The 16053-nt window shown below is 48.5% G+C and overlaps 1 protein-coding gene across 1 annotated transcript in view; it reads left to right on the top strand.

The window, feature by feature from the left end:
• LOC138453800 (zinc finger protein 282-like) overlaps window positions 1-16053 on the top strand; it is a 504037-nt gene that overhangs the window by 222995 nt on the left and 264989 nt on the right. Inside the window, exon 3 of the mRNA XM_069606968.1 lies at window positions 1600-1710. Coding sequence (XP_069463069.1) covers window positions 1600-1710 — 111 coding nt within the window. The remainder of the gene's footprint in view (window positions 1-1599; window positions 1711-16053) is intronic.

A 16053-nucleotide genomic window follows, 5' to 3' on the forward strand; every position in this document is an offset into this window, starting at 1 on the left:
GGACTAAGTGCTCTTGTGTTTCACTGTTCTGTAGGGCCTCCTCCTCTGCATTTTGCACTATTTTCTCTAAGGTATCCGTTCTTTCTTCCAGATTGGCAATATCATGTTTGACGACTTGAATTGCCTGCTGCATGTCGTGCTTAATCGCGGCAAATTGGTCCTGGACTGTCGACATGAGCTTTTCTTGTAGCTCAACGAACCAGGCGTGCATGTCCTCTTTTGTCGGGGGTAGGTTGCCGAGGGTGGTTTGACCTGGGTTCTCCCCCGGGCTGGTTGAGTCGTCCTGTGATCCTCCTCTGGCTGTAACTGGGGTCTCCGCAGCCCACATCTGTAATATGCTGGAGTCCTGTTTGGAGGATTGCGGGTTCTGTTGGGCGCCCCCCCTTCCCTTTCGCTCTAGACATATCCCCTTCAGTGATCCAAGGCCGCTGTGTGGACCCAAGTCCTCCCCTTCCCTGTGGAGTGGCTGCGTAGCGCTCAGCCACGTGGTCCCCCTGTTGTTCACCTTCTGAGCGTTTTGCACCAGTTCTTGATCTGAGACTACTGCTGTTCCACTGGTCTCAATCACGCAATCACGTCTACCACGAATCTAGTGGCCCCAGGAAGTGCTGCACTCTGCTGGTTCATGGGGGGGGTTCCGTTGGTCTTTTCCCTTTCCTCTCCCCCTCACTGTCCCCCGGCTGATCAGCAAACCATGCGCTGTATGTGGGAGGTTAGGGTTCGTCTTGCCTGCCGTGCGAGCCCTGCTTCCAGTTGCTGCTATGAGGGGGCACCCCCCAGCGTGTGGTTCTCCAGGAGCGTTCGTCGTATTTCTTGGGGCTGTGAAGGAGGGGGAGGAGCGGGGGGCTCTCACCTCTCAGTCCGCGGGCCTGGGGACTGCCACCTCCGCCTCGGAGCACACTCGGAGCGTCTCCGACTTCTCCCCCGCTCCCGCCGCGGGATCGCTGGAGTCAGGCGGAGCTGGCCTCGTCCCGCAGGCCGCAGCCAGCCTGGTCGCCCTGTTCGCCCCAGAAGGCCCTGCAGTGCTGAGGTTCCCGACTCGGCTCCCCCGTCCTGAGCGGCCCAATCTCTCCGCCGCCGCCAGGAGTCACAGTGGTTGTAGCTCCCCTTCGGCTTGCTTCGCGGCCCACACGTCGCCGCCGCCCCAGAGGCTAGGCCACGTAGGAGTACTCACCGTCTCGGTGGGAGAGGGGCGGGCCGCTCCTCAGCTACGCTGGGGGTCGGACCTCGGGGCAATCGCCTGCCGTGTGTGTCCGGTGACTCTAGGCGTCGGGTGATGCACGGTGATGGAACAGAGACTCACCGTAATACATGTTTTTTAATGTGAGATCTCATTGGTTTTGTTTTATACTTATCTATTTGGTTCTCTTTAAATGTATGCCATGGCATTTGATATTTTGTTTAATGTATCATTTTACTTATAAGAATAAACATTCTTCTAATTGAGCAATGCACTTCTAGTGTTTACTGTACATAATCAAATATGTTCTGTTTCTGTTCGGTTCTGCCATCTGACATATGCCACACTAAATAACATTTGTCATTCTAAAAGGCCTTGGAGATTGTATAATTACATTTATTGTTTTCATTCAATAATAGGTCCTCTTATTACCACCACTGTATTTGCATTAAGAGCTAAAGAAGGTCAAGACATATACGCTGTGGAGAACGAAGACACTGAAAGAAGAAATCGTATTAATTTCCCCCAAAGTAAGTGAAAAGTGCATGGACATTGCCCTAACAGTAATGTTTTCACTGAACTTCACACAGACAAAAATCTCATACAGTGGAAAAAGAGAGACCACCACACACTTTCTGCCCTCCACAAATCATAACACAATGAGCCCTTTATTTCCATTTGAGCCTATTAAGCATTGTTTACTTCTGATAGTGGCACATTGGTGATTACGTCATGTCTGACTTCTAGATATTCTACACGGACGTGCAGGAACCACATGTAAAGGTTTAGCTGTATTAGGATGCCAACATAGGCAGGGAAGTATGCATGGGAGAATAGACAACGGCATGTATCCATTTTAGGAAGATACATAATTCCAGATTTAAAATTTAAACAACTCCAGTAGAATAAATTATTTTCTTTTTCCCCTTAACCTTAGACTTTGATACCCATGCCCTGGATGTAAAAAGTTTGTTTGTTGACAGGATTGTGAATATTAGCTTGCGTCACATCTAGACAAGATTGTGAATACTAGCTTGCATCACATCTAGACAAGATTGTGAATACTAGCTTACGTCACATCTAGACAAGATTGTGAATACTAGCTTGCATCACATCTAGACAGGATTGTGAGGACTAGCTTGCGTCACATCTAGACAGGATAATGAATGTTGGCCAGTGCCACATTTGGATAGAATTGTGAATGTCGGCCTGCGTCACATCTAAACAGGATTGTGAATATTGGCCAGTGCCACTATTGGATAGAATTGTGAATATTACTATGCATCACATCTAGACAGGACTGTGTTTATTGGCCTGCGCCACAACTAGAAAGAGTTTGTAAATTAGCATATATCACATCTAGATAGTGATGCCACTAACCAACCCACTAAAAATCTCAACCTTCTGCATACACCTCTCAAACTCTAAACAAACACAACCACACCTCTAAAGCAAATGAAACCGCATGTACTTCACTACACTGCAACAACAAAACAACTCACACATAGCCTCGCACAACAGAACACGACGGCTACCAATTGAAAAGCACACCCAACCTCAGCAAATGGTGTTAACCGAACTAAACCTGCCAACAGCACATCGCTGCTCTCTTGCACTTTTTCCGCTCAGTCCTACTAACTCTCCCCACCCCTCTTTCCTTTTCAGATCTTCCAGAGCGCCAGGGACCACTTCAGTGGTGATAGTGTGCGACACAAATGTCCTTTAACATAACATTATTGTGGGAATGTAGGTTGTTGTAAAGCTGTTCAATGTTTTTAAAACACCCATGTGCACTATTTCTTCATTGCAGTTACCTCAAACAAATGATTTTACAATTTGATTAAAATTGTTAAATTAGACTGACCTAATGCTTTGTTGATGCATTGTCGTTTATTCAATGTTAGAAATGCCAATAAATACATTTTATGTAAATGAAAAGGCTTCCTTCTTGTGGAGAGAATCAAATGGACAGCCAAAGATAACCTATTGGTATCACAGGCCAGAGCAACATATTGGGCCTCATTCTGAGGTGGGCGCAAAGGGATACCGGGCACCGGTAATGACACTGGTGCCGGTAATCCCTTTGCGCCCTATTCCGAGGTCCCCCAACGGGACCCGTAAGGTACGTTTGGTCGGACCAAACGTACCTTACGTGTCCCGTTAGGGGACCAGGGAGCAAATAACGGTAGCACAAATTGCTGTACAGTTATTTGCACCTTCCCCATTCCCATTGAGCCCTATAAGGGCTCAAAGGGAATGGGGAATGGAAAATTCAATGGGGACTTACCGGTCCCGCAAAGGTTAGGATAGACCGGTAAGTCCCTATTGAACGAGGGCAGACTCGGGACCGTTATTGGAGGTAGTCATGGCGCTAATAGCGCCATGACTACCTCCAATCTCGGAACGAGGCCCATTGTCCATTCTTAACAATTAGTTTAAATACCGATGTAGTGAAATACTATCTTCAACTATAGTCTAGGGTTTCTTGTTAACAACTATTTCTGCCATGAAGACATTAGAAAAACACAATTAGACCAACAAGTCTTTTTTTGAGATAGGGCCTTTATTTGGCCTTTACATACATGGGGCCTCATTACGAGTTTGGAGGTAGCCATGGAGCTATTAGCTACATGGCTGCCTCCAAACCGGGCTCCTTTAAGGGGTTCCTGCAATGGGGACTTGCCGGGTCATTCCGACATAGGAGGACCCGGTAAATCCTCCTTACAGGAACCATTCCCCATTCCCATTTGAGCCCCCATAGGGCTCAATGGGAATGGAGATGGAGGTAACAACGGGCACATTACAAGTGTCCCGTTGTTACCTCCCTCTTCCCCTCGCGGGACCCAGAAAAGACATCTGGTTTTACCATACGTCTGGTCCGGATCTCGCAAAGGGAACCTCGTAATACACGCTCCCGGAATGAAGGGGGCCGGTCCCGTACCGCCCCCCTTGATTCCGGGAGTGCAAGGGTTGTAATGAGGCCCATGGTGTCTGAATTTGAAAAGCACTTTCTTTTCAGCATTTAACATAACAAGTAAACTGGGATAATTCTCTGTCAGGAAGCCTTAATTGGGAAAACGCAGAGGGCTATTTTTACCGGACTAGCTACCCCCAAACTCAGGTCCGGGTCCGGAAAAATCGGAATTACCGGGCCCGGTAATTCCCATTTTCGGGACCCGGACCCGGTATGTCCCCATTTCCATTTGAGGCCCCATAGGGCTCAATGGGAATGGGGAGGATGCTAACAACGGTCCTGTTAATGACAGGACCGTTGTTAGCATCCTGGTCTGCTCGTGGGTGCCGCTCTGGACGTCTGGTCTGACCAGGCAGCCAGAGCGGCACCCGTGAGCAAACTCGTAATGTGGCGGAGAGGTAACAGCGCTGGTAGCACTACCAGCGCTGTTGTTGCCTTTCTGCAACACTTGTAATGAGGCCCAAAGTCTCTCACTAGGTTCTTTTTTCTGGGTGGGGTGACTTTGTTTGTGATGTGCCCAATCTCATTGCTAGAGGTCTCTGTACGCCAAGATTTGGTGGAGCGTCGGCCTCATTACGAGATTGGCACCAAAAAACAGCCATTAACGGCATGCCGTTAATAACATGTCCGTCTTGGCTGGAACCCGCAAACAGTGGGTTATTAAGAGTGCGCGAGCACGCGCACCCCTGCATGCTGGTAACGGCCGTACCGGCATGCCAGTAACGACCCTCAAACCCCCAGATAGCGGCACCAACTAATGCGCACATAACGGCTCCGGCCTCCCCAAACCCCAAATAGCGGTACCGGTATTAACATAGTACTAAGAACGGGCCCGTTATTACCGGACCCGGAAGTAACGTCATCGCGCCAGAACGGGAAATGCTTAGGTGGCCATCTTCAAAAACACAATCCATTGCCATCCTCCACATACAGGACCTTCACCACCAGAACTCATAGCACACCACTGACAAAATGTCGAAGTCCACCCAGAAAGGCACTGCCCGCCTGCGTAAACCACGGTTCAAGGATGAGGAGCTGAACATGTTAGCTGACACCCTAGTGGCGAATGCTGATGTGGTGTTCTGCAGCGACCTCAGGTGTCCAGCCCAGCTGAAGAAGAAGGCCATCTGGGAAGAAGTAGCCCGTAAAGTAAGTGCAGTCGGCACCACCGCACGCACAGTGCGCGATTGCAAAAAACGATGGGATGACCTCAGGCTGAGAGTACGGAACATCTTGTCGGCCAATCGGAGCCTGGGGCTGGCAACAGGAGGAGGACCTCACTCACCAGTGAAATTGTCCAGATGGGAGGAGACTTGCAGCTCACTCATAGATGTGGAGTCAATAGAAGGAGTTGGTGGAGCTGAGTTTGGCGTGCCAACATCGGCAGATGAAGGTGAGTGTCCCTACAAACACACGACAACTCATCATCACCATTGTCCTCCAAATGTGACAGCAACGCCAGCCAATACATGGCCCATCATGCACACCTACACATATCCATATACACATGCTGGGCCCACCACTATCACATCCCAGTGCATGCTGCCTGCTGCGCCCATACACAAATACACACCCGACAGACAGATGACCTGCACGTGTCACACAGCACGTCTCTCCCAACACACATCAAGGCCCAACAGCAGCCACCATGGTGTACATGTGAACACCTGTACTATTCCAAACAGAACCCTCCAACCTTGCATGTACCCAGTCCGCTGCAAAGCCAGGCATGCAACTGATCACATGGCGCCACCTGCACAAAGACTAACGCATGCATGATGCATACACCACCATCATTGATGCCCTGCCACTCTCTGTCCCCCACAGGTACGGATGCAGACAGCGAAGAAGCACAGGGAAGTGCACAATGCACAACACCAGCCAAAAGGGCAAGGAGGCAAGGTGATGGCACAGGACCATCGACTTCAAGTGGACCAAGGATGGGCAAAGCGGCACGCGGGACAACAACCAGTGCCCTACCAGCCACACTGCAACCCACACAGGACGAGCAGACACCTGCCCCTGCACCCCTGGACACACAATCGGGTTTTGGGGGGCGTTGGGGTGTGTGGGGGGGACGGGGAGGGGTGTTGGGGGCATGGATTGTTGAATCACGGTGTACAAAAAATATCACTAATACACCTGTTGTTTACCAAACATCACATGAGTGGACATTGCTGATTTGTTGTTTGTCCATTTATTGCTTCATAGTGAACTGTGCCCATATACCCACACACCCAGTGCCCACAGTTCCCAATACATGGCACCCTCTGCATCCAAGTACATCAGAATGATTGGTGCAATCATTCACCAATCAACCAATTGCTGCACTGCGCGACCCTCACATGTATCGCGTCCTGGCCTATGTCAAACATCTACTCCTTCCTCTCCTTCTACTTCACCAGGTGGTGGCAGCTCCATGTCAGGTGACAGGGGTACTTTCCGCCGATGCACATGTTATGAAGCATTGCACATACCATGATGATCTTGCCCACCTTCTCAGGCCCGTATATGAGTGCCCTTCCCGACCTGCTGATGCAGCGAAACTGTGCCTTCAAAAGGCCAAACGTCTGCTCAATGACCACATGCGTATGTGTATGTGCACGATTTAAGTCCTCCTCGTACCTGTTCTGCGGATTCCTGACAGGGGTAAGTAGCCACGCCTTCAGAGGATATCCAGCATCACCTACATGGGAGCAGAAAGAGGTATGTGTAAGGATAATGCTCAGTTGCCATGTGTGCTCAGCCTGAACATCTTTCAAGTTCATATGCACAATCCCGTCAATGGCAGCCACATCCACATGACTATCAGCCCTGTACAGTGCATGCCAATCCATGGTGCGAGCCTTGTGTGACATACATGACCTAGGGTCCTAGGCATTTAAACCACCAGGCCCCCCGATGCATCTTGGCTAGGGGCATTATGTACGCACATGTGAGGGCTGTGTGGCGGCGGATAACTCAATATACTTTCATCCCTCTCCTCCCATGGCCCAGGGGGCATTCCCCTTGCATATGCATGTAGCCCCCCCATCCCTCTCCTCCTATGACTACCAACTCTACGTGGGTGCAATCAAAGGCACCAATTACATTGGGCATGTCTGCCAGTGCATGGAATGCTATTTTGGTGGCATTTGCCTCCTGTGGGGTCCTTGGTAGGGATATGTAGGCACTTGCGTGCTTCAGTAGTGCATCCAGCACTTGGTTTAACACGACAGAGAAGCATGATTGCGACATGCCATGCGTTTGGCCCACTGTGTGTTGGTAAGTGCCTGTGGCCAGGAAGTGGAGCACAGATGTCACCTTCAGCAGAGGGGGGATGGCTGTGCGGATGTTGATCAGGCTGACCAAGTCTTCCTGTATGAATTCCACTATGTTGGTGATGGTATCCCTGTCCAGCCGATGGATCTGTGCTGGAGTTAAGTCAAATGGATTGGCCCTTATATGTGGAATTGATGGCTGTCTGCGGGGAACAACTACCTGCACTGGTGGGATTTGCTGGGCCAGTCTCACCCTCCTTCTCCTCCTGCGTCTCCTCTGTGTTGCCTGTTGTACTGCCTGCTCAAGGAGTAGCATTGCAGGCATGTCCTCCAGCCCCAGTATGGCAAGTGCAAGTGGTAGCATTCTGGTTTGGAAAGGGGTGTGGTGTGTGGGTGTGCTCCTTTTGTGCTGTCCCTGACTCCATTGCCTCCACCTGTGCTGATCGTGTGCACCTGTGGCACTTGGTTACACAGCAGTTTGCTGTTAACGGGTGGTCCGCGATGCAGTTATTGCCGGCATCATGGTGGCCCTTTTTACCGGCATCTCGATGCCGGTATGTACATGTACGTGCGACTCGTGGTGTCCTCTTCGTTGCGGGATGCCGGTATTAAGGGCACACCACCCGCGCGTGCCCGCATGCCGGTAGGGTGGTGCACGGCCACAGCGGGTCCTTGTCGATGCCGGTACTACCGGCGTCTAGGGTCCCAATACAACTGCCCAGTAATGGATGCCGGTATTGCCTTACCGGAGCCGTTATTACTGGAGCGCCAACCTTGTAATGAGGCCCAGTGTGTTCAATGATGTATGTTATGTTATGTTAATGAAATGTATAAAGTGCACGTTCACCCAAAGGCACCATGGCACTCATCTAACAGACATGGGCCTAGAGAAACAGCCGCGTGAATTTAAAAGAGGAAAGTCTTCAGAGCATGACGAAAGGATAGATGGTTAATGGTAGCCCGCAAGGGCAAAGGGAGCACATTCCATGCCTTTGTTGCCACCACAGAGAAAGCACGGCCACCAATACGAGAGAGTCTCACCCGAGGTATTTGAATCATCAAAAACGATTGAGAATGAAGAGCTCTGAGAGGAACATAAGGAGAAAACTTGATTTGAAGATATTCAGCTCCAAGTTCATAAAAAGCTTAATGAACGATGATCAGAGACACACTTCTCAACAGGAAGCTAGTGGAGCTGATGGAGGTGAATCTGCCACTTTTCCTCCAAAGAATCTGCCACGTTTCCTCCAAAAATCAGCAGATTTACTGTGCGGTAATTCCGCCATCAGTAAATCTTCTAATAATTATAATTTTGTTGGTGCCGAATAAGTGGTGGTAACTGAATTAATGCCACTTTTTTCCCCTAACACCAACCTTGTCATTTAGGCCCTTTGTGTTGTAGTTGTGTACTGTGTGGAGCCAGTAATGGGACATAGACACAGAGGAGACATATTTGTGCCTACAAACTTTTATTCAAAGGAAAAGGGGTTAGAAAATGCCTCACTATGTCACAGGTTTCCCCCCTTCTCACCTGTCTATGTTGCCTGATGTCCTCTTTAGGTGGAGTCTCCTTTCGTATGGTTCGGGACTTAAATAAGCCCGCTCGGCCGTCCTTGGCTTCCAGATTACGTTCAGCTTCGATGTCCAGGATCACGGAAACTCAAGGAGTATTCAAGAAGGAGTTGGGGGCACGCGGAAGCGTCGCAGGGATTCCGGGAAGTTAGGAAAGAGGGAAGAAGTCAGGAGAAGGGAATCCAGGGGCTAGGGGATAGCAAGTAGCACTAGAGAAGGTTCGGAGCACACGTCCGATCACAGCTAGTAGCAGCGTTGAGACGCGTAGGGCCGCAGGGGTGTGGCTTTATAGAGGACGCTGCGTAGAACGTGAAGACTGGCGAGCAGCGTTCTCAGCTTGCCGCCATGTTGGTAGTATTATGGAGTGTAAGGCCCGACGTGTCAGGGACCAGGAGGCTCAGAAGGGGCCAGTTTGATGGTTCATGACACACTATCCCTAATCTAGGAGGAATTTCCCGACCTCAACCAAAAACGAATGAGTCTGTCAATGTCAAGATGTCCAAATAAAGTAAGTCCTGTGTTCGTAATTCTATTCTGGCCCTCACACACCAAATCAACTACAAGGTGCAAAGGGTAATATTCCTTGTCTTCTTAAAGTATTCAAAAGTCATCAAAGTGCAACACAAAAGTCCAGCAAAAGGTTTTCTTCACTGTCAAATTTCACAATTCTAGATATAACCTCCTTTCCTGGGTTCTTTGCATTCAACATCCAATTTCAAAAGGAACCACCAAGTTTCCAAAAGGACTTTTCTCTCCCCTCAAAGCGTTCACGTAGCTTTCAGGACTTGCTCCCTTCCCCAGGTTTCTCTTTACTTCCAGTTTCAAAGACACCTTTCTTCTCAAAGCCTGGCCTTTTCTTTCATTTCAGCACTTTATTCGCAGTTCACACTTTAAAACGTTATTGCTTTCCTATAACTTCTTCTCTCATCACTTCACAGTTCATATATTGCTTTTCCTTTTAACAGTTTATAGACTATTTCATACACCCTTGTCTTCTCCTGGTGTACTCCTCTGCCAGGACTTTGCATATGAAACACTTTAACTTATCTTCACCTGGTATACTCCTCTGCCAGGACTTAATTACACAGCTACCTATTCCTTCAGGTATGACTTTATTGCTCCATTGACAATTTGCTTGACAAATGCTTTCTTCCTTTATTTTCATGAAGCAGTATAGTTTTCTACACCATCTGCCTTACCGTTTATTTATATTGCATTCTTGAACAGCTACAGGCTTCCCTTGGTTCTTGTTACTTTCCTTTTGGTTCTCCTCTAAGTAATAGTATCAATACGCCGGCAACCTGGTAACCCTTTCACTTTCCCTGGGCTTCCTGGTTGCCTTTGGCATTGTTTCTACTTCGTTGGCTCTGCTGAATTGGTTCGGTGTGCGCTCGGACAAGCGCACACTTGCTGCTGCACTGGCTTCTTCGGTGTGGAGTGCCCGCAGAGGCTCCCTTCTCTGTGGTAAACTGCTAGCATCTCCTTCCTGCCTTCCCGAGGTCGTGTCTGCTTCTATGTGGTCTGCCACAGCACGTCTTTCCTCCACGTGGTATTCAAGAGAATTCTCGACCAGCAGGCAGACCCACGCCTGCAGCTGTCTCCGCTCCTTCTCCGTCCGGTGACTGCCTTCACCTATACCTTCAGCTGAGTTTGGGTTGTATTTAAACTTTCCGACTCAGCTATTTCTTCTCCAACAACTAGACCGTTGCACTTGATGCTTGGTCCCAGGAATCATCACTAATCCGCTATTCTTCCTCATGTCAGTGGCCATGGACTTTCCTCTTGCATGATATTGAGGAATTGCACGCTGAGCTTTATTGGGAGTAGTCTTTACTGTTCCCAGTCTCTTCCTTGTGTCGGTGGTTATAGCGCTTCCTCTGAAATGGTATTGGGGAAATGAATACTGAGTTTCACTCGGAGTAACCTTCCCTACACCCGTTCTTTTCCTCACGTCAGTGGCTAGTATGTGGTTCCTACTGGTATCCTGGGGAAAAATTAAAGTAGCTCCACTAAAAGGTTGGGGAGGGGTATGGCAATATGCCATTCGAGTTTGGAGAATCGATGGAACATCCCTAAAAGGAAAAGGAGGTATGTGGTTTCCTTTAACTATGCCTCACCATTTCCCCAAGGTGTACCTCCCCCAGGTGGTCCTCCCTCAGATAGCCGCCCCCAGGGTCAGGATCAGGTAGCAGCTGCTGTCCCCTGGCCACATAGGAGAAAGCTGCCTCAGGGAAAGTAGTGAGGATATCGCCAGATTCATCACATTACGAAGCCCTTAGAGTGGCAAGGGCTCGTAAGATTACGTTAGAACTGTATGTTTTGGAAGAATTCCACTGATGGTGTGGAATACCTGAGATACCACCCAGTTTACGATGACCCATACTTGACAACGTTGTCATTAGAAACATCCTTATCATCTAGGCAGATCCCCTTAGTTTCTATGGGCATTCATCCAAACCCCTTCATTTAGACCAAATAAACGATTCATTGAACCACACACTTTTGTGTCACTTGTGTCATTGCTCCAACTCTCTACAGTCATATATGCTGATTGTGTTCCATGGTCTATTGCTGATTGATGTTTTTTCTTGCAAGTTCCGGTGCTGTAATTTGATTTGGTAAAAAGAAAGGAATGGTGAGGTGTTCACTCCATTGCAGTGGAAGGTCCAGGGCTACGTCTGTGAGGCTGCCATTGGAGAATACTGCATCCAGTGTATGGCCTGCTGATGGTGTTGCTGTTTTTTTTCTTTTTAACTTCGGTCTATTATTTTTACCACAACATTGGTATACATCTTACATAGTATCATATAAATATTTCAAACATCAAGATCATAAGAGCCATGGGGTCCCCCCGCTTATTTCAAATGCAGATAAACTTATCACCTTGAGCATGTTTTCTCGCCACTGCCTGTTATATTAATAGGGGCGGTATTCCTCGTATACCCAAAACCTTCTTTATCCCCTGGGTCAACAGGACCTCTCCCTCCCCTCTCCCCCTTCTAATCCTACCTATTTTGAGACTTGTCGGGTGGAGACCGGTAGAGTGAAGGGAATGTATGATTATGTTTCTGTATTTTATGGTTTGGTGGTTATGACATTTGGGCTGTCATGCATGGGGTCCTCTGGGTATGTATGGGCGTGTCTGCGGTTGCTTGTCGGTGGGGCCTGGTTTCTAGAGTCATATCTTCTGGTGGTAATGCCCATATGCAGTGCTATAGGAATGAGTCGAGCAATTCCCATAGCTTGTGTGTCTGTACTGTGTTGGTCGGGTTTAGTCTTTAAATGCTTTTCTCTCTAGTGAGCATATCTTAGCTAGTAAGTCAGTCCATTGTGACCTGGTGGGTGGGGTTGTAGCCTTCCAATGTAGGACTAGAAGTTTGCGGGCAGCGAATATAATTATGTTTACAGCCCTATAAATCAGTGAGTCTGTGTGCCAGTCTTTACAGTTCGCCTCAAACAACATGTCTTCCGGCGTCAACAATATGTCTGTTTCTCGGAGGTGCGTGGACACCCGCCCGTGGACCGTTTTGCCATAATTGCTTTAGTTTCGGACATGACCATAATATGTCCCATGGTACCCCACACTGCGCACCCGCACCAACAGAGGGGGGAGGATGCCAGTCCCATTTTATGCTTTCTAGCAGGTGTGTAATAAAATGAATTTCTCTATTTTTGATATTCACTGAGGTCCCCGGTATAGCTGAGAAGTATTCATATATATCTCCCGTTTCAATTGGGGGAGCAAGGTCACGCGACCAGGAGGTCGCCAGGGCAGAATTCCTCCCCACGTTGTTCAGGATGATCATAGAATGGAAGGTGCGAAGGCGGGGATGGGTTTCTATCTACTGTTCTAGTTCATGTTCACAGGGAGAAGGTGGGGCTTGCCTGGAGACTTCAGTGGTGTATTGTAGTATCAAGGCACAGATTTACCTATATTGGAGCCACTGTCCCTCCTTCAGATCAAGTAGTGTGTGGCTGTCCTGAAATGAGAGTAACTTGGGCCCTTCGCATAGGTCTAGTATCTTAACCTGTGACCAAAATGCGTCATGCCGGGTGGGAAGTTTTGTAGTATGGCCAATTGAGAGGAGTGCCCCTACACTCATCCAAGTGGGTACCACGCCAGCATCTATTCCCTGTAAAGAGCAAAGTTTATGCCATTGCGTTAAAGTCGGGCCCAGAACGGGGTGTGACCTTACCTGGTGTGCCAGCTTTGTTGGGGGGGGGGGGGTGGCGAGAATGTCGGCTGGTGTTTGGGGGGCCATCAAGGCTATCTCTATGCCCCTCCAGTTGGTGTTGTCTTTTGTGCTCATCCACCGTTTCGCCCAACAGATCTGTGCAGCTTGATAGTAGCTCTTCCATGATGGGAGGGCGAAGCCCCCGTCCGGTTTGGGGGATGTGAGGATCGATGAACGTATGCACGCTTTTTTACCTCAGCAGACAGATCTCGAGATGGCGATGTCTAGAGCTTTGTACATCCCAGGGTTGGGGCTGCACGGAATCATCATGGCCAGGTAAATCAGTTTAGGCATGGAGTTCATTTTGAAGGTGTTTATTCTATCCATTAGAGATAGGGGCAGGACCTCCCATTTTAGCAGGTCAGCGCAAATACGTTCTACCATTTGTGGGTAGTTGAGATCCCAGAGATTTTCTATACTTGCACTGATTCTGACCTTGAGATATGTTATGTGTTGTAATTGTAACCTAAAGGGAGCCACCCCCCTCGATTCCACGGGATATCTGGTTGCAACGAAAGTATTTCTGATTTGGACTAGTTTACTTGGTACCCAGCCATCGGACCAAATTCCTTCAGGAGGTATCGCACCCGTGGGAGTGAGGTGGGGGTATTGCCAATGTATAGTACGAGATCATCAGCGTAGAGGGAGACCCGATGCTCCTCTGCCCCTCACCAGAGACCCTCCCATTTTTGGGTCGGTTCGCAGTCTAACAGCCACCGGTTCAATAGACAGAGCGTAAAGGAGGGGTGATAGCGGGCATCCCTGACGTGTGCCCGAGTGGAGATCAAAAGGGCCGATGTTATGCCATTTGTGGTTACTCTAGCGGTCAGGTCAGTGTATAGTAAGCATATCAAACAGTTCCAGACAGTTTAAAAGAAGCCTGGGTACGCCCCCTTCTAAAACAAAACTACGCTTGACCCAGAAATTGTTAATAACTATAGGCCCATCACCACCGTGCCTTTCTTGCTCAAGATTCTGGATAAAGTTGCCTACACGCAAATCCAGGAATACGTTGAAACTAACAATATCCTAGGTAAAAGACAGTCAAGTTTCCCACCAGGTCACGGGAGCGAGTCGGCCCTACTCAACCTAAAAATACAACTTGGGGACATCATGGACAAAGGCAAACCGGCACTCCTTCTCTTACTGGATCTGTCTGCCGCCTTCGAGCTTGTCAACCATGATATTCTAGGCATGCACCTAAAAAATGAAGCACATTTTTCACCAGAAGCCAGCTCCTGGGTGGCCCCATTTCTAAATGGCAGACTCATGAAGGTCTTCTCAGAAACTGCCTCAGCAATCCCCACTATCATCCACTGCGGCGTCCCTCAGGGCTTCTGCACCGCCCCGACACTCTATAACATATTTACCCTTCCACTCTTCAATGATCTCGACTGTCGCACTATAGCGTACACTAACTACGCGGACGACACGCAGGTACTACTCCCACTAACTGGGACCTATGAAGAAGATGTGACAGCCCTAACCAAAATCTACACAGCCATCCAAACATGGATGGCTGCAAACGGCCTCTGCTTAAATGGGGATAAAACCGAGATCCTCATAGTAGGGACTAGCAAAACTCTCAACAAACTCCCCCCTCAATATAAATCCTTTAACATCGATACCTCCATCATCACAGTCTCCAAGACTGTCAAAACCCTAGGTTTTCACCTAGATGCCTCACTATCCATGTCCCGCCAAGTTAACGCCATAGCCTCCGCCTCAACGCTCACCACCAATGTGATCAACGCAGTCAAGCCTTTCCTCTCCACTAAAAACTGCATATCCATTGCCAGGACCACAATAGGTACCAAACTGGACTACTGTAATGCCCTTTTCCTAGGCACCTCTATCAACAAATTTAAAAAACTCCAAATCACGCAAAATAACGCGCTCCAGGCAGCGCTGACTATTCCCAAAAGGGAACACATCTCTGAAGCAAGGAAAGACTCCCATTGGCTACCAGTAAAGGAACGCATACTCTTCAAAGCCATGGCCATCACACACAGGTGCATTACATCAGACGCCCCACCCTATCTCTCAGAAAGAATTTCCCTCAACACCTCAAACAGACCTACCAGAGCACACCGCGCCAACCAGATGTATGTTCCCACATTCAAAAGAACTAGAGCTGGAGGGTCCAGCTTCCAATACCTCGCACCCAAAAATTGGAATGCCCTGCCAACCTCACTAAGGAATGAAAAATCAAACACCACCTTTCGAAAAAATCTAAAAACCTTCCTATTCTTCTAAAGTTTTGGAACCAACTTGCACAGTTATGCTTGCAATGTAACCTTAGCAAAGTATAACTTTATTGATTACCACTGTCATCGTACCACTGCTAGCGACTGTTACATCCTATGCTATGTTGATCTCAAGTCTTCTGTAACAGCGCCACAATGCCTCAGGACAGCTCTGTGCGCTTTATAAATGCAAATAAATAAAAATAAAATAAATATCAAATCGACCAGAGATGGGGGGAGGCCATACTTGGCGAGAGCTAGAAACATAAAGTCCCATTGGACCTTATCAAAAGCCTTTTCGGCGTCGACTGTAAGAATAGTATCCCCTTGGGTCGAATCACCGGCTATTATATGTAACAACCGGAGCACATTGTAACCCAAGTGCCTCTCACAAATGAAGCCGGTTTGATCATTGTGAATGAGATGTGGTAGGGTCGATTCTATTTTTTGCGCTATGCATTCCGCTAGGACTTTTGTGTCAGAATTTATAAGTGAGATAGGTCGAAATGAGCATACATTAGTCTATGCGCCTTCCCTTTTTGTGAAACACTACTATATTGGCAACCATCATGGATTGTGGCAGCCG

Source organism: Ambystoma mexicanum, chromosome 4p (assembly GCF_040938575.1).
Source record: "Ambystoma mexicanum isolate Mex_15411 chromosome 4p, UKY_AmexF1_1, whole genome shotgun sequence".
Classification (NCBI taxonomy): Eukaryota; Metazoa; Chordata; class Amphibia; order Caudata; family Ambystomatidae; genus Ambystoma; species Ambystoma mexicanum.